Raw genomic sequence first — 18570 nt, 5'->3', positions numbered from 1 at the left:
TTTCTTATTTTAAAAATGTTTCCCTTTCCCTGTCACTGCATGAAATATCTACACAAACAGGGGAAACACACCTGACTTTACACAGAAAAAGCAAAGTGACTATGCAAACTAATAAAAATAAAAATACTGTCAAACAAAGCAAACAAACTAAAACAAATATTTTTCTCGTCTTGCCAGTTATAGTTATCTGAGATGTTACTTGTAAAAGTAGCAGGTGAAATATTTTTCCAAAAATGTGATTTTAAGTTGATGGTGTCCCTTTTAAGTTCTAGAGGATCAAAATTATTTTCCTAGCATGCATCAGTCATAAAGATGAATTAGAAGCAAGTTTTAACAACCCAAAGCTCTTAACCTGTTAATCAAAATACAGTGTACTTTTGTGCAGGATCCAAATATATGTACATTTATTTTAAAATAAAAGGTAAGAGTAATGGCTCTGCGTTTGTTAAAGTGGCCTAGAAAGGAAAAGCAAAAATTGAGATAACCACAGAAACTTGTGTTGAGGTTGGTGGGGCAGGATAGAAATAGAACTAACTAGATTCATAGATTCCAAGGCCAGAAAGGATCACCAGGATTATCTTCTACTCCTGGGGGAATTCTGCACCACAGAGCAATGCAGAATTTGCACAGAATTAATGTGCTGTGCAGAAATCCCTTTTTCCCCCCCCACAGAATTGGTGCTGCAGAGCTGCCGACTGCCACGAGGGGCCGCTTCGCAGTTTGCAAAAACAGTAGAACCTCAGAGTTACGAACACCAGTTACGAACTGACCAGTCAACCACAGACCTCACTTGGAACCAGAAGTACACAATCAAGCAGAAGCAGAAGCAGCAGCAGCAGCAAGAGAGAGAGAGAGAGAGAGAGTGCAAATACAGTACAGTACTGTGTTAAATGTAAACTACTAAAAAAAAAAAGGAAAAGCAGCATTCTTCTTCTGCATAGGAGTGTTTCAAAGTATTTAAGTTAATGTTCAGCTGTAAACTTTCGAAAGAACAACCATAACATTTTGTTCATAGTTACAAACATTTCAGAGTTACAAACAACCTCCATTCCCCAGGTGTTCGTAACTCTGAGGTTCTACTATAAAAGATGCTGCCATGTGGAGAGGGACAGACCTGGAGGGTTCCCAGCACATCTTGAAGGAAAGAAGCAGTGTGCAGGAAATTCCATACAAACCACTGGAATGTGTTATAGCTTTCTCTGCCAGACTGAAGAGCCCATTATCAAATATTTGTTCCCCATATCGATACTTATACATTATGATCTAGTTGTCTCTTAACCTTGTCTTTGTTAAGCTAAATAGGTTGAGCTCTTTGAGTCTATCATTACAAAGCATGTTTTCTAATCCTTTAATCATTCTCATGGCTCTTCTCTTAACCCTCTCAAATTTATCAACATCCTTCTGGAATTGTTGGCACCACAACTGGACACAGTATTCCAGTAGCAATCACACCAGTGCCAAATACAGTGGTAAAATATACAGATCAGATGATATACCTTTTTTGGAATAAGATTATTCATGAGTGCTGCATGAACCTCCGCAGAGAGGCAAAGGGGTGACATGGGCTGCCCGCTGCCCTCATTGTAGGAGTTCTCCAAAAACAGATCGCTTTCATCACTGCTGGAGAGTTCTTCCCATTCATCATCAGAGGGATCTGAGAATAGAACACAGATTTAAGAATGAAATTTAAGAATCATACAAACTAGGCATCACCAACTCCTGAATTATCTTGTCTGGTGCCTGGTTTAACTCCAGAAAAATATTACAAGACCAAATCTCTAGGGACTAGTGCATTTTAGGCCTACAATCTCGTGCACGATACTTTAAACTAGTATCATATGAATTATTTTAATTAATGGCTAGCTTTTAGTTTAAAATTATTCAATTTATCAAATACTACAGGATGGAACAAACTGCCAAATTCAGGATATTTTATTCATTTCAAGATGTAGTATGTAGAGGGCAAGGGATTTAAGCATTTCCTCATTAAAGATGGTCCCCAGTGAAACACATATTTGCAGCCCCACTTGACGACTCCTGCTGCCTGCTTTATGCCCCCATGGAGAGGAAGGGAGCACTGCTCCTTCAATGCCTGCTAGGCCTCAGGGGTGTGGTGTCTGTCTCATTCCATTTCAGCTAATTCTGTTGGTCCCCTGGTGAAGAGGATATTTCTGTGAATTCAGTATACTAGCTTGAGTTTGGAAATCAAAACATCTTAGTCCCCCAAAAATCTGAAAATTAAATGAACACCTGTCTCTGGATTTCTCTTAATTCCTACAGACCTCATTTTTGTCTAATCCTGAACTGTATTGTACAGTAGTAATGCAAGGTTGATTGTTTACTCAATGTAAAATACAAACCAAACAGCAGCATATGCAGCTACACACAAGAGATTTTCTAATTAAATGAGGAAAGCTTATGAATTACTGTTCATTAGATGAGAAATCTAATTTAAAAAGACTTTCTTTTATTAGATGCAGATTTTCTCACATAGTAGAAATTACCAAAGGGAACATATGGTGTTAGTAGGGCTTTCATTAGAACCAGCAAGATTTACTTAAGTTATCACCTAAATGTGGACAACTTGGGGATCAAATTTACATTATGGTGAGGTGCAGAAGTGTCAGAGATTACAAGTTTAGTTACTCATTTTAATATTAATCTTAAAGTTATTTGGTTATTTTTTCCCCCTTTTAAAAGTAAAGTAGCCAATTTCCAAAAGAAGCTTCATGTACATAGAGCCCTCTGAACTATCCACACAAGCCACATTGTCTGTATATAATTCCTATTGTCAGCACAATGCAAAAGCTGCCTCTCCTCCCCTTTTGAAGCTGCATTCCATAATCCTAGGATGCAAAGATGTTAAAGGAAAAATGGTATAAAAACTACATACAATAATAAAGCCAATGCAAGAAGAAGAAGATAGTTCCATAATGAGAATATGATTGAACAGTAAAAGATGTATCTACTGTAACAAATTGAGGCGCCAATCCTGCAATTGGACCCAGATGTTCAACACTAGGGCTTCTGCTGGCACAACTATGTCATGAAAAAAAAAAATCACACCCTTAACCAACATAGCTATGGCTGGAGGAACTTAAGTGCAGACGTGGTCTGAGATTGTGTACAATCTTGCTGAAGGACTCCAACAGAGAGGGAAGCCTGAAATTGATACACCTCAAATTTGCAATGTCAAACACAGAAAAAAAAAGGATTAGAAATTAGTATCTTGAGATTCTTTATGTACAGTAAGGGGCATTAAAGGATGCAAATCTATGTTTGTTCACCTTTAAGAATGGGATGATTAGCAGGTCCAGTTAGATAAGAGCCCAGAACTGTCCAACTAAATTTGCCATGTTACTAAAAATGGAAGCCATGGTAACAAAGAAAAAGCTGCCTACATACCTTCACTGCAGCACATATTAACAATGATTTCCAGAGCAGTCTGCTGAGCCATCAGTAAGGCTGTCACTTGTTTCAGTTCCCACTTATCAGACTACAGAAAAAACAAACCAACAATTTTGGAGGACAGCACTGCTAAGCACTCTAGTTTTAAAGTAGCTACATTGTCAACCAAAGAAGATAAAATATAATTGTGAATAGGTGTCACATAAAAAACTAACAGAGAATATCAAATGTTCTGCTAATACTGGTGTGTGCCAAACTTCAGAACTTGTTCAGTATTTAGTTCTGTAGGCTAACAGAGCCTCTATCCCTTACTAGTTGTTCTGTTCCCCCCTCTTCAGTATGTTCTACTGAATTCTTATAATTTGTTTTTATATATATATTTTATATATATATATAAAAACAAATTATAAGAATATATATATAGTGGTGTGATTAAGGTTGCCTGACACTTCCCATTAATTCAGTTACTTACATCACAACCTTTAACCATTCCGGCTGAAATTTGACAGGCTGGATGTCTGCCTCAGACTTAATTTTTTTTAAAAAAGAATTTCAGCCAAAATGACTCAGCTGTCTCTGAGAATGAGGCTAGGGAAAACTATACTGTTTTGCTCAGGTTGAATTCTGACAATCTTTTCTTTGAAAAGGTCTAGCACCTGCATGCTTTGGAACAGGCACCTGAAATTTGGCAAGGCTTGGCCTTTGTGTCAGGCATGTGCCTTTTGCTGTCCTGATGAAAAACCATACAAATCTGGCCTAGCTGTAAGGCCCTTTGTAAATCACAGGGTTAAAAAAAAGAAAAAATTTAACAGCAGAATCATGGGTACGTATTGGAATTTCACAGGACAGGCATGACTACCAACCCCCTGCCTCCCGCACCCACTCCAAAACTGCTGCAATTTTTCCTACAATGGGGAAGCTGTGGCTGCCTCGTGGGGATTAACATGATGGTCCCATGCCAGAGAGGAGTGGGTAGAGGAAGGAGGAGCAGCCAAGACCCAGCCCAGCTGGGTTTCACCTTCCATTATAGGACCCTATTTTCAGTTCCTTATAACAACTCTGCCAAACATTAACAATTCATGATGAAGATTTCTATGCCAGGTGTCTGAGGCTGAATTTTTTGGGAAAGTTTCACCTAAAACAGTCCATCTGTTTCTGAGAATGAGTTACAGGAAAATGAGATTGACACTTAACGAAAGACTAAACAAAAGCATAACACTGCACTAAACTCTGTCAACTACAATCTGCCATACTTACTGGAAGCAGATCTGAAATGTCATTTTCTCTTTTGACTTTTCCTTTAGGTGGTTCTTCCATTTCATCATCTTCATTCAATACAGAGTTGTCTATTGTATCACCCACATTCTCCTCAGTTTCTGCCTCTGCAGTGAGTTTTAACCTTTGTGTTTCAGCTTCCTTCATCTTAATAACTGTTTCACCAGAATCTACCACCAATGATTCTGAGAAAATCTTCAGGATAGCATTAATTGTGCTTGCCTGGCTACTGGATGGAATGGTGTCCTTTATGTTCCAGACAGTGCCTAAACAGGGAAGAATTAGAATATCAAAACCATTAAGCTACATGGTGCATGACCTTCTTGTAGCCACTGCAATTGTAAAAGCAGAGCTTATGCGAACTATAATACTCAGTATTTATACCACATCTTTCATCAAGAATCTCAAAGTACTTTTCAAAGACAGATATGGATCCCCATCTTACAAAAGGAGAATCCAAGGCACATACATTTCCCCATGATTACACAGAGGTTTCATGGCATGACTGGAAACAACCCAGGTCTCCTGATTTCCAATCCCTTGCATTAACTGAGAAACAACTTCCCGCTTCAGAAAAGTATGTAAATTTCATGAGTTTCCTATAGATTTTCATCTTTCTGTTCAGTTCTTTAGGTGCCAACTTATATTGAACATTCTGGGGCCAAAACCTTAAGCTGGGGCAAACCTCATCACATAAAGATGGACAAATATTTCCATAGGGCATTCCTGGTGACAATTTGCCTGACAGATATAGCAGAGCCTCATGACATTGAATGAGTTTAATTTTGAGCTATTCATTGTTTTAAAAGAACAGAGAGAGATTTTCTTCCACACTACACTGTTTGATATCATTATTCATCAGACCTATAAACAGTCAAAAATAAAGAGAAATTAAATAAAACCCTCCCTTTTCAAGCACAGGTACTGAATGCTTTAGACAGGAGAATTCTAGTTAATTGTTACTTCAGTGTCAGAAATCATCATGAATTAAGCATCTTAACTGAAAGGTGCAACACAAGATGGTGAAGATGAAAACAAAGCACCTGATGGCCCAGGCACTTCATACTGGGCTTTATAAACCATGTCTGAAAACAGATTTTCAAAGTATGTTTCAACATTTCCAGCTAAACCAATTTTAGACAAGTCTTGGTTGGGCAGCCTCGACAAGCATGTAAAACCGCTTTCAAAATCTCTGTTGCCGTGTAATAGCTTGGCTTTAAACAGAGTGGCCAGATAAACCATATTAAAAATGATTGAAATATTGTTCTTCCTAAACCAAAGTTCAAAATATGTTTTCAAATGCTTCAAAACCCAGCATAGGTAAGGTAAGAGCAACATAATATTTATTATTGCAATATTCCCTTAGCAAGAACTAATGAATGAGTAACACCAAACCAAACTGGAACTGAATTCACAATCAAGAGGCAGCATTATCTTTAGGCATCATTCAGATATTGGATATCTTACACTATGAGATGAAATCTGAAACCCCAGGCCTCCTGACAAAGGTATAACAGAGGCAGGAACAGACTTGAGAACAATCTACCCAGCTCTTGCTTCTAGCTGGCACTATGGCACAAATTGTTGATATAACTTTGGCATGATGGAGATCTAAAACCTCTCTCTCTCCCATCCCACCTTACCTCCTATACAACATGTTTCAATTATGAAAGTTAGGGTCCTGTTGAACCATACCTGCCACCAGTGTCCTTAAAAGGATATGCTCCATGGTACTGTCTGGAGATAGCATTATTGATTCCAGTACTTGGTGCACAGAAGCATTGAAAGAAGAAAGTAGCTCTGGGTTATCTTCTGTCACTGCCTGCAAGCAATGTGCTGTAGTGACAAAAAAACAAAAATGTAATATTTTCAGCTCTCTAACCAGATGAGACACTATCATCCTGAAAGCTGCTCAATTTCATAAGTGCAGGATAAAAGTAGTTTACAGTACTACATCAACCCTGACAATCACCTTTTTCTATTAAAGAAAGGTTTTCTGTTGCATGAAAGACACTCACAAACAGGTGAAAGCAATGTAAGAGTTTAGTCTTACAAACCCTTTTGGACATGAACAACTTTACCCAGAGAGCAGTCCCACTGAATTCAGTTACTCAGTCACATGCAGAAATATTTTCTGGATCAAACACTGACTGGACAACAAAAACAGTGGAAGTGTTGAGAAGTACTCGTAACAATATTAGTTAGATCAAACTTTTTCAGAGAAAAGCTTTTTCAATTGATGGTGCACCCTTGCATTACAAACTCATCTCCCTTCCCTAAAAAAGCTAAATTAGTTTATTTTTCTCCACAAAACCTTCCCTTTCTCTCAAACACTAAAATATCCCATACACCTTCTGGAGTGAGAACAAGCATACGAGATTTCAACCTCCAAAGTATAATTTTTAGAAGGATCCTTTCTGAAGTCTTATTTTCAGTTGTGAATCTATAGGATCACTAATATGATCATATAATACAGCATATTGCAAAGCTAGATTTATATTTGTAGATCAAAACACTACAAGATGATCACTATGCTTTTCACCACTTACCTACTGAGATAGCCAGATCTACGTTTGTGGAAAATTTCTTCAAATATTGTAACACAGCATCCAAACACCCTTCTTTATTAAATACAGATACTGCTGTACCATTGCACTCACTAAGAAAAATGAAGAATGATAAAACATTTTTCACTTTTAACAAAAGTTACTATTATAGAGGTCTAACAATTTATTCAAACATTTTATTTTTGGAATTTATATTTTTACAAATCCATTTTAAAAAAACTAACAGCTCATGGATACATTTTCCACTTTAAGGGGTGGTTCTTTCCTAGCTAGTAATAAGGAGTCAAGGTAAGGAGCACAGATAGTTGATGTTCAGAAGTCTGTACTATGTTTGTAGAACAATCTAAAAGGTGCCATTTACTTTAATTATCTTACTGATCTTATTTGTATTACTTTAAATTGCCTCAGCTATTTCACTTAGGAACTAAAATATTAAGACAGGACAGCAACTTTAACAGAACAGAAATACCACAGAACCCAGCCAGTGGCTAGGAAACTCATGAGAATTATTATTTGTCTAGCGCCCAAAATATGCTAAGTGCTTTCCAAAGCATGGTCACTGTCTCAAAGTCACTTACATTCAAAATATACATGACAAGTGACAAATGAATAAAAAAACCAGTTCTACATATGGCAAGGATTACAACAAAAGATCATGTGGCAGCACAGAGACTTGTGCATGTAATTATTTTACAGTTCTAGATTTTAGCAACTAACCTAGGAGTGTTAGACTCCAACTCTGTCACTACTCTATGTAGGCAGATGCCTGGAGCCCAAATGAAGGCATGAGGGCTCAAGGTTCTGCCCACATGGAGCAGCTTACAGGATGGAGCCTAAATGAACAACAAGAAACAATTCTAAGCTGAATGTCAGTTTGAACTCTTAGCTCAAGTCTTTGTCAGATTGTGTCATGCTAATATTTGCACCAGAGTTTGTATTAGTATTGCTTCCACTTCTCTTTGTGCAACCTATAATTTTCTTCATATCAGGTACACAAATGAATGTAAATTAGTAATGGGACTATTTACATACTGAATATGCTTAAGCACCCTTCCTGCATGAAAGCACTAACAGGCAAATCCACTCCCTGGTCTGACTATATGATGTGGGCACCTGGAAGAGCTGCAGAGGGAGGAGGAAGAGACGAAATCCTCACTCTTCCCCCCACATGGCTGCAAAGTGGCTCCACAGTGGAGTCTGTTTAATAGCTAGAAAATTTTGCCTCTTAGGTATAGCATAACTCAGGGGTGGCCAAACTTACTGACTCCATTACAGGATGACCCTTTGGAAATTTTGGGAGGTGTAGTCTTCAGTCTCCCATAAACTACAGGAAGTCTTCAGCTTCAGGGAGACTCTGGTATAGTAGTTGCACAAAAGTCAAAATCAGAATTCAGGTTGAGTAACTCTTGGAAGTCAGATTTCAGCAGTCTCACTGCTTGATTAATAATAATTTTATAACAACTTTGTGGATCTTCAAGATCTTTCACTTACAAACTATTTTTTGTATCATCTGCCATTTATGTGGGAAAGATATTTAAATACATTTTTCTAGTTTGAAAAGGGATAACCATGTTAATATACAAGCTACTTTCAGGAATGACAATCAGGTAGTATTGCTTTTATCTTCAAAGATATTTCTCTTTTCCCTCAATTAACATGCATAACAGGTCAAATCATTTTTCAGAACTAGGTATATAAGAAAAGCGTTTGTGCTAATATTAACATGGAGCTTACCATACATTCCATAGCACATTAACAGCCTCATTGGCTATGTCTTCAACATAATTCTTGGTATCTTTGCATTTCATTGGGGAGACCTCACTGGCCTCTAGTCCAGCACTGCACTGTAAACAAATAGACAAAAAGGGTTTGGAAAAGAACTGGACTAAAGAAAAAAATTAAAAGCAGAGATCTCAGAAGAGTTGCTTAATAACAGAAATTACAGCTCATCTGCAACTAATCATGGCAAACAAGGTCATATAAGAATTCAACTATTCCCTTCCATAGAAAAGAAATTACATACTTTTACAAAGGTAAAGGTATGTCACACATACCCTGGTTTTCAAAAGCACTTTCTTGTAAACAAAAGTTCAACAAGTTTATTTGCCTGACTGCCACAAGAAAATAATGCCAGATGCTTCTCATAAACAATGTCATTTCCATTAATTTGAATAATTAAGCAGCTTTACAGATCATCATCTGTAGATCTCACAGCACTTTACAAACATGGCTATTGGGGAGAACTGGGAAATATGTTGTTTTTTTATAAATGTCATATACCCATCTGTGTGATCACCCTGTCTGAAAGCATAGTTAGATCAAGAAGGATTGTTAAAGAAATAAGACAGGAAAGGTAAAACAATACCCAAGGCTCAGAATCTGGTGTTCAAGAGACACTGTTCTTTTAAATGATCACCACTACACCGAAGGAAGTTGTCAGGATGACACAGAGACTTACTGGAAGTTAAAGGTCTGCAGCAACCAAACTGTAGCTTGGTGCCCAGAGAGAAGAGCTACGTCAGGTCTACCCAAGGCCTAACAGGGAATGCCAAGTGTAGGTAAGACAACGTTTGTGTAGATCTCTGTTAATTTAAATCCACTTACCTAAGTGCTGGATACCTTATGGCAAAGTAAGTATACTTTGCTTTCAAGAACCTGCTCTTGTGTCACTGAATGCTATTCCCATCCACAAGCTCCCAGAGGAAATCTCTTGCAGGTGCCAAACCCCTTGGCCCTGCTAAGTAATATGGTTGATAGCCAGGGGGTGTAAATCAGAGACCCAATGGGAGACCGGCTGGATTGTGGGAGCCCATCCCAAAGAACAAAAGAACCACCATACTGGGTCAGACCAATGGACCATCTAGCCCAGTATCCTGTCTTCTGACAGTGGCCAGTGCCAGGTGCTTCAAAGGGAATGAACAGAACAAATAATCAAGTGATCCATCCCGTGGACCATTCCCAGCATCTGGCAAACAGCCAGGATAGGCAGGGATTGCTAATAGCCATTGATGGGGAGGGGCAGACCTACCACTTGAAAGGGGTGCACTCAGTGGACTGGAAAAGGGTCTCAGAAGTGGCAGCCTGCCCAGGGATTGTGACAGTTATCATCTACATTTTATAATTTGGGAAAGTGAGGCACAGAGGTTAAGTGTCTTGTCCAAGATAACACAGTAAAGTTAGCAGACAGATGGAAACCAGGTCTTGACTCCCAGTGTTGGGCCTTATCCATTGGACCAAATGAAGACTATATAGTACAATTAGAGGTATTAAAAACACTTTCTTACCTTACTTGACTGCTACAATGGCAACTTTGCCAACTGTAAATTCAATCATTAATTTGGATTACAGCACTCACTGTGAAGCTCAGTAGACATGGCATGTAATGTAAAATTGTAAAGACTCTGCAATCAGATTTGCTTGCATGATTCACCCTCCCTAAACCTGTGTCGAGTCCCATTAATTTCAGCAGACCTCTGCATGGGCACAGGGGTCTGTGCTAACAAATCAGAGCGCAGAATCACATCCTTGCTTGGGATCTCTCTCTCTCAATCTGCATATAATTTCAGTAAACTATCACAGAAATAAAGAGTTGCATTTGTGTAATAATTTATGTGAAAAGGGTTTAGTAGCAATTCCTCAGGATGCTGTGATGTTTTGGGGATCATCCCAACCAGTAAGGGGTTCTGTCACAGCCTGCCCTGTGACCCTGGGGTGCCTTAACGCTCTGTTCTATGGCTCCAATTTCAAACATAAGCTTCCAAGCTGCTTTTTATCCATTGCATACAACGATTCTAATTGGCTCATTTTCCCCTTTCCTTGATATATTCCTCTTGATCCGAAATAAACAAAAGAAAATAATATGTGCTGAGCCATGGAATTGACATGGCTGTTCCGGAGGACAGCGGGGAATGGAGAAGCCCTGTACAACTTCCTCCGGCTCCCAGGGAGCCCAGAAGCTTGTGGTGAGGATGCACTCCACCGACCCAAGGAGGGCAGTGTGGACATCTATAAGTCATATAGGTAGGTCCTATAAGTCGACCTAAGTATTTTTAAAGGTCGACATAGCCTTAAATAAAATCCCTTTTCTATTACCAGTTACTTATTGCCTTTGAACAGTTTCCCAGCAGACAGACACCATAGCTATTGGCCGGCATTAGTGTTCACAAACAGCTTCCCACCTAGAGACTGTCCTTCAGCTGCCTTTCACTTCCAACTTCTTCTATTTCAAAAGGGTTTTAAGGGCCTTTATTTTTCTTCAGTCACTACAGATATTCAAAGTGGGAAAATCCCCATTTGTCTCAATGACTTTCCATGAACTTGAATGGACCATCATTGTCTTCTTCTGAATTGTGAAATGGATTGTTACTTGAGTCTGATTTTGCGTGAACACCTGGCTTGGGAGGTGCCTCTCCCTGACTGATTGCTCACTGTCCTGCCGTGACATGGAGCCGAAATTTATGAGTACAGTTCTCCATATACATAAATACATAATTTCATAACCATAGTTTGTGTATATATACCTCATAATGATGAAGAAGTTTAGAATTTGACAAGCTTTCATAAAAGACCTTATTTGGAAAACTTTTCTAGCCCAATATCATTGTATACAATCAGTTGATTCAACTGCTTATTCTTTAGGGTTCAAACCTCGTTCTCCCCTTGGGGTTTCTGGATGTTGATTGTTAGAGGTGCTATTTATTTTCAGCTAATATTCTAATTATGCTTGGTTGTATCTACTACAAATAGAAAAAAAAAACCCATTTACAATTCAAAGACTATGAAATACATTAATCTTGCCAGAATTTCTGCCTTAATGTCACGTGACTTCTTCAGAACAATTTTACAAACACTTCACGGTAGTTTTGAAAAGAGAAACCTTTAATGACTGGGACAATTTAAAAATCGTACAGAAGTTAAAAAAATCAACATACCTCTTTCAAAAGTGCTACAAGAGGTGTCATGATATCTTTAGTCACCATGTTATCACAAACGTCAAATCCTCCACAAGCACTGAGATTTCTGAAACAAGTTAAATGCTTTGGATCATATTTTATAGTTACCTGCCTTGAATATTTCAAACACTATATATTTAAATATTTCTACAAGAACAGATTTAAAGGTTCTGACAGGTTTCACTTTTTTAAAAAAGAACACATTGTTTAATTACTAAAGCGCTACGGTATGAATCACCTGCTTTTAGTCTCTTATATTTCTTAATCTAAAAATATATTAAACTCAGCTTTAAAAAAAGCAGATCTCAGGTCTCATGTGGACAGCAGGTCAATGAGCTGTACATCTACACTGCAAAAGAAAAAAAACCCACAGCAGCAAGTCTCAGAGCCCAGTTCCACTGACTCAGGCTTGCGCCACAGGGCTAATAACAGCAGTGTAGCTATTCTGGCTTGGACTAGAGCCCAGGCTCTGTGACCTGATATGGGGAGAGGGCCTCAGAGCTCAGGCTCCAGCTCAAGTTGGAGCATCTACGCTGCTATTTTTAACCCTGCAGTGCAAACCCAAGTCAGGTGACCTGGGCTCTGAGACCTGCTGCTGTGGGGTCTTTTTGTGTTTTTTGCAGTGTAGCTGTGCCCTGAGGCTGTGTTACTCCTACTAAAACATGCAAGTTTCATTTTGGAAACATATCCCCAGGTCCTTCCTTCTGATATACTGGAAGCTAATCTTTTAAGCACCTGTGTGCAAAATGTTTACAGGAAACGGTTACTAAACATGTCTAAAGGAAACACTAACATTATGCTTTTGTGCAAATAAAGTAAACAACAGTAGGTCCAGGTGCAGTATGTTTAGTCATATACAATTGTGTGTGTCAGATATTTGTGAGTTACCTTAAAAGCTACTATTTTGCATTTTCTCACCAACCTGCTGCTCCCAAGCCATTATCAAAATGATGATTTCCACATGAAACATATTTTCAAGAATTTAAAATTTTGCCCTTTGGCATTTATTTCTATTACAGGGATGGAAAACAACATGCCACAAGAAGCAGGCATTAGAGTAGCAATAACTACTAAGGTAAACTGTGATCTTGCAATGAGACCCCTGTAGGGCTTTACTCAAGTGAATGAATCTCATTGTGAGATCAGGACTGTAAACAGTCATTCATCAAGACTTTTCTGATTAAAATAACATATTATAATAGGGTTAAAGTAAAAAAACCAAACAAACCCAAAGATGACAACATTCAAGTTTGTTTCCTTGTATCAGAAACCCCCCTTATCTACCCTACCAACATTAACTCCTTCTTACACCATACATTACTGATCACTTACCGGAGAGCTCCAGCTGCTGTCTCACGAACAGCTAAACTTTGATCAAGCAACATGGGACCCAAACACCGGACAACATCCTTCTGCAGAAAGGCTGGGATTGCATGCTTCTGCTGCAACAGTTTGGAAATGCTGGCACAGGCAAACTCTCTTATGTCAGCACTTGGGTGTTGCAGCTTGGTAGATTCAAACAAGGGAGATTAGAAAGGAAGTTCACCAAAAGATTACATTATAGCAAGAGGCAAAACTTGTCCTTTTCCTCCCACCACACTACATTGTCTTCCCCCTCATCATCACATTTTCTTATTTCTGGAAAGGAATAAGATTTTTTAAACAATTTTTTAAAGGAATAAACTTTTTAAAAAAATAAAAGATCTTCTAGGTTTTAAACTCTGAAAGGCGAAAATTATATCTTAAAAGAAAAATGAGCACACAAAATAAAAGGGAAGCAGTGGGAAACTGACCAGCCAAGGCTTTAGAACCAAGGTTACTTACTGCACACCACTACAGCTCAAGCCTGAGTCAGTGTAAGGGGACTGTTGGCCCCTTACTAAAATTTAGTAGGTCTTCTTAGTGGGCCATCTCTCAGTACCAAAGGACAGGGGAAGGGTCAATAAGAAACCAGGACCCTGAGATGGACAGCCCCCAAGGCCACTGGGATAGAGCCCTGCAAATCCACAGATATCCCCTTTATATCCGTGGATGGGGATGCTGATATCCATGGACTATTTTTTTGTGGATCGCAGTCGGATGGTCACAGAGGTCAGGACATCTGTGACTTCTGGGGCAGGGCTGAAGCAGCTGCCAGCCAGAGGTTCAGCAAACAGCTGATTAGCTGTTAGGCCATTGGCAGAGCTTAACTGCAAATCAGCTGTTAGGTGGGAGGGGCAGCTAGGAGGGCTGATCAGCTGTTAGGCCATATAGGAGAACATCAGGCAGGAGTCTGGGTAAAGGGAGTGGGAGCAAAGACTCAGATCCTTTTGCTAACGAACTCCACCCAGGTAGTGTATGAGCCAATGAAATTCCTCACAACAGCGGGAACATTCCCCCTGCACACCCAAGGTGTGGAGTGCATTCTCTTCCAGACAGACACCATGGCTGGCTCCCCTCCCAGATTCAGGGGAAGGTAAAGCCAGGCTCAAGAAACTACCCAGCAATCTGTGTGACCCTGCAAGGATCACAGCCTGCTGCTCAACTCAAGTCAAGCCACACAGTTCTTTCTCCTCCTGGCTGGGAACCTGTTGCATGCGTGTGTGCATGGGGGGCAGGGTGGATACAAATCAATGATTTTTTTTTTAAATCAAATAAATCTGTTTTTTTTTATTTAAAAGGGATTTTTTTATTTTTTTAATAAATCAATAAAATTCTAAATTTCTCTCATTTAAAAATAAGTTTCAATTAAATCTCATCACAAACATGCTAAACCTACACTTACAGTTTCATAAAAATGAATGAATGGCTCATCTGTCCAGTCTAACTACCAGCTCTTGCTCTTTGAAAGTACTGGGCTTTCAGTTTCTGTTTCAGTTTCTCAGCAAACTAAAGTCACACGTGCAAAGAAAGATACAGGCTGGATAGGATTGTTGTTGTTCTGGGCTTATGTGGTGGTGGAGCTGGGCCAAGCAAAGCAGAGAAGTTAGTTAAGACACTGTCTTAAAGACAGAGAGACAAAGGACAGAGGCTGAGTAGAAAGGAACAATGGAGTGGACTGGAAAGAAAAAGGGAAGACATTATTCAGTACACACACAGCTTCCTATATTCCCCCATACTTTTGCCATAGAAAAACTGTCACGGCTTCTGGCGTGAGAGAGACCCTATCTGGGAATATTTTGAAGAAATTCCTTCCCTGGGTAAAAAAGGAAAACGTGTCAAGTGTAGGCAGTGCAAGGAGGAGATGTAAGGCCTAGTTGCAAGACTGAAACATAACAATGAAAACTGCTTCTTGGGAGAAAATGATGTGGATGAAGATGTGGATATGTCTGAAGAACAATGTAGATCAACTGGTTAGTAACTTAAATAATTCACTTTGCAATGCATCATTCTTCAAGACTTTCTCTATGTCTTTTAGTTTAATGTGATTTAACAAGTAAATTCCCAAGCTGTTTGCTATGTTGGATGTTGCTAGAAAAAAAAGTTTAGTTTAGCTAATCCTTATGGCTTGTTTAATTAGTGAACTAGGTTTAGAATCTATCGCCCAAGTATACGGTACAGAAAGCTGCATAAGAGAAAACTAGAGTTGCCAGTTGCCACTGTGTGTCATTTTCTTATTTTATATTACATAATACATGCCCCTTATTTTGGAACATCGTGGCCACAAACAATAATCGTGATGTCATAAGTCTATTCTCTATTTTACTTCAGCATAACTCAGCTTTTCCAAGGGAAACCCATTCTATTCTTGTTTTCTCAAAAAACAGAAGTGCCAGTGAGTTCTATGGGGCTTATTCCAAATTAAGTGCACTCTAAGTGCAGTCAGTCTTAGCTTTTTTGGTAATTTGGAATCAGATCCGCATCCTTGCTGAAAAAAATGTTAATGATTAACTGAAAAATAGAGTGAGAAGAACATCTATTGAAAATAATTTTTGAATTTTGTTTCAGGATTCCATTTAAGCATAAGAGACTTTGACTGTGATGGTCTATCTGCAACAACTTCAGAGTCATCCGTTGGTACTTTTAGCAGCAGTGCTGCAACTAAATGTATTTTAGACAACAAAATATCAGTAGCAAGCAAAAGATTTCAATCATCCGGGAAAACCACCACCATGGATGGGTTTGTAGCAAGGACCAGCAAATACCAACAAGACCCATAGAGGAAAACATTGCTTGGTTCATTTATGCCACAAATTCTCCTTTTCGCATTGTTAACAATAAACACTCCATTGACATGGTTGAGTCCCTCCGACCAGGCTACACTCCACCTAGTAGAGCAAACATTAGTGGAAGGTTGCTAGATACAGTGTATGAGAAGGAACTTGAACAGTGTGCAAGAAATACTGAAGTGAAATTTGCCAGTTTAAGCCTTGATGGGTGGAGCAATGTACACAATGATCCAGTAATATGTGCCTGTGTGACAACAGAAGATGGGATTGCATATCTTTCAGAAACAATAGATACATCGGGAAATGCCCACCCAACAGAATATTTAAAAGGAGTGGCAGTGACAGCTGTAATAAACTGTGAACAAAAATTCAACTGTCACGTGCGCAATTTTGTCACAATGCTGCAAATGTGGCAAAGATGAGAAGATACTTAGAAGAAGAAACGGAAGGATGCTCCTTAATAACATATGGCTGCAGTGCTCATTTAATGCAACTTTTAGCCAAAGACTTAAGTACATCTTCTCCAGGAATAAAAGAAAATGTTGTTAAGTCACAAAATACTTCCGTAACAACAATTTTGCTTCAGCTTCACTGAAGAGAGCAGAAGGATTCAGGCTAATTCTCCCTCAAGATGTTCGATGGAATTCTATGGTTGATTGTTTTGGCCTATTCTCATAAAACTTTGTGAAGAAAACCGTGATAAAATAGATGGAAGTATCTCATCCAAAGTATCTAACATTGGATTAAAGAGGAATGTAGATAATATGCTCAGTATACTGAAGCCTATATAACCACAGCCTTAAACAAACTTCAGAGAAATTGTTGCTGCATTGCTGATGCTGTTGAAATTTGGAAGGCACTTCAAGAGACATTGAAGAAAGAAATACCTCACCAGAAAGTTAAACTGCAGGCAGTAAAGAAGCAAATGGATAAAGCACTAACTCCACCTTATTTTCTTGTGAGCACTCTCGACCTCAGATATAAAGGTAGATGCCTAACTTCTGAAGATGATGCAGCCAGGGCATGGACATCTCAAAATCACTTCTCAATTATGCCAGTTATAATACATTTCAGGGCTAGAGCGGAACCATTTAAACAGTACATGTTTACTGATGATGTTTTGAACAAAGTCACTCTCCTGAATTGGTGGAAATCATTAGTCAGGCACCTTGAAGCAGAGTTCCTTCAGTTGCTAAGCCAACTTTTCACAGCAGTAGCTTCCTCTGTAGGCAGAGAGAATATTTTCATCGTTTGGTATTATTCACTCAAAGCTAAGAAATCAACTGGGAGTTGAAAAAGCAAGAAAACTTGTATTTGTTTCAGTCTATGAATAAAAATGACAGTGGGAGTGGAGAAGACAAGAGCTAGTTGTAGAAGTTTTAAGGACAACATATGTTTAGTGTTGTGATGACTTGTCTGTTAAAGTTAATAACATTTGAAAATAAAAAAAAAAAGTTTAAGGACAGCTATCAGCTCGCTCAGCAGACTGGGCAACTGAAAATTAGAAACATTTATGTAACATTTAAGATTTAGTTTAATAAAATATAAGTGCTATTGTGTTTGTGTGTATGATTTAGTTCTTACCGTTCCTAATGTACTGCTGCTGCACCTACAGCTTGACACAGGTAATGGGTATTATGTACTACTTCCTAAATTAATAGAAATCAAGTCACCTAAAAAAATTACACAAAGTATAGCCTCCTAGATGGTGCAAAATGCTGTATTGAGTTGTAAATTAACATTTTTAGTGATCAGATTTGCACCATTGTTTAATAAATATCCAAAGAAGTAGCAGTGGGACACTTGATTTAAATCAATCCACGGGGGAGGGAGGGGGTATCTCCCCGGTCCCACGTGGGCGGACAATTGTCCCGTCCCCCTCTAGGCTGGCTGGGGGGCCGGGCACACGAAAGGAGAAGCCCCCCCTCGCCGGGAATCTCCTACAGACACACACAGCGGGGCAGCAGCAGGACTCCGGCCTGTCCCCCCACCATCCCCAGAACTGGAGGGGGAGGAGCTGCTTTTCCCTTACTTTCTCCAGAAGCTCCACGGCTGGGGAGCCTCCATCGCCGCCTTCCCCGCCGGCCGGCCCCTCTCCGCTAACCGCCCGCTGGGGGCCGGGCCCGGCTGGGGAGAACGGGGCTCTCCGAAACTTCCGGGCCTTGCTCTTGCCCATGGTGTCTGCTCGCGGTCGGCAGCGGCGACTCAGCAGCAGCGATC

General features: G+C 39.3%; 1 protein-coding gene across 2 annotated transcripts in view; it reads right to left on the bottom strand.

Annotated features, from left to right (window-relative positions):
* Nucleotides 1-18570, bottom strand: part of HEATR3 (HEAT repeat containing 3) — a 45242-nt gene extending 26672 nt beyond the window's left edge. For both annotated transcript variants that reach the window (XM_067550748.1, XM_067550742.1), the window contains exons 1-9: nt 18383-18570; nt 13535-13707; nt 12182-12269; nt 8985-9094; nt 7233-7342; nt 6379-6519; nt 4666-4949; nt 3406-3496; nt 1497-1654 (exon numbers count right to left, since the gene is read on the bottom strand). In XM_067550748.1, coding sequence (XP_067406849.1) covers nt 1497-1654; nt 3406-3496; nt 4666-4949; nt 6379-6519; nt 7233-7342; nt 8985-9094; nt 12182-12269; nt 13535-13707; nt 18383-18526 — 1299 coding nt within the window. In that variant the 5' untranslated portion in view covers nt 18527-18570. The remainder of the gene's footprint in view (nt 1-1496; nt 1655-3405; nt 3497-4665; nt 4950-6378; nt 6520-7232; nt 7343-8984; nt 9095-12181; nt 12270-13534; nt 13708-18382) is intronic.

This window comes from Emydura macquarii, unplaced genomic scaffold, assembly GCF_026122565.2.
Source record: "Emydura macquarii macquarii isolate MOO-44397 ecotype Brisbane River unplaced genomic scaffold, CSIRO-AGI_Emac_v2 contig_295, whole genome shotgun sequence".
NCBI classification, from domain to species: Eukaryota; Metazoa; Chordata; order Testudines; family Chelidae; genus Emydura; species Emydura macquarii.
This window is presented reverse-complemented; position numbering and strand designations above follow the sequence as displayed.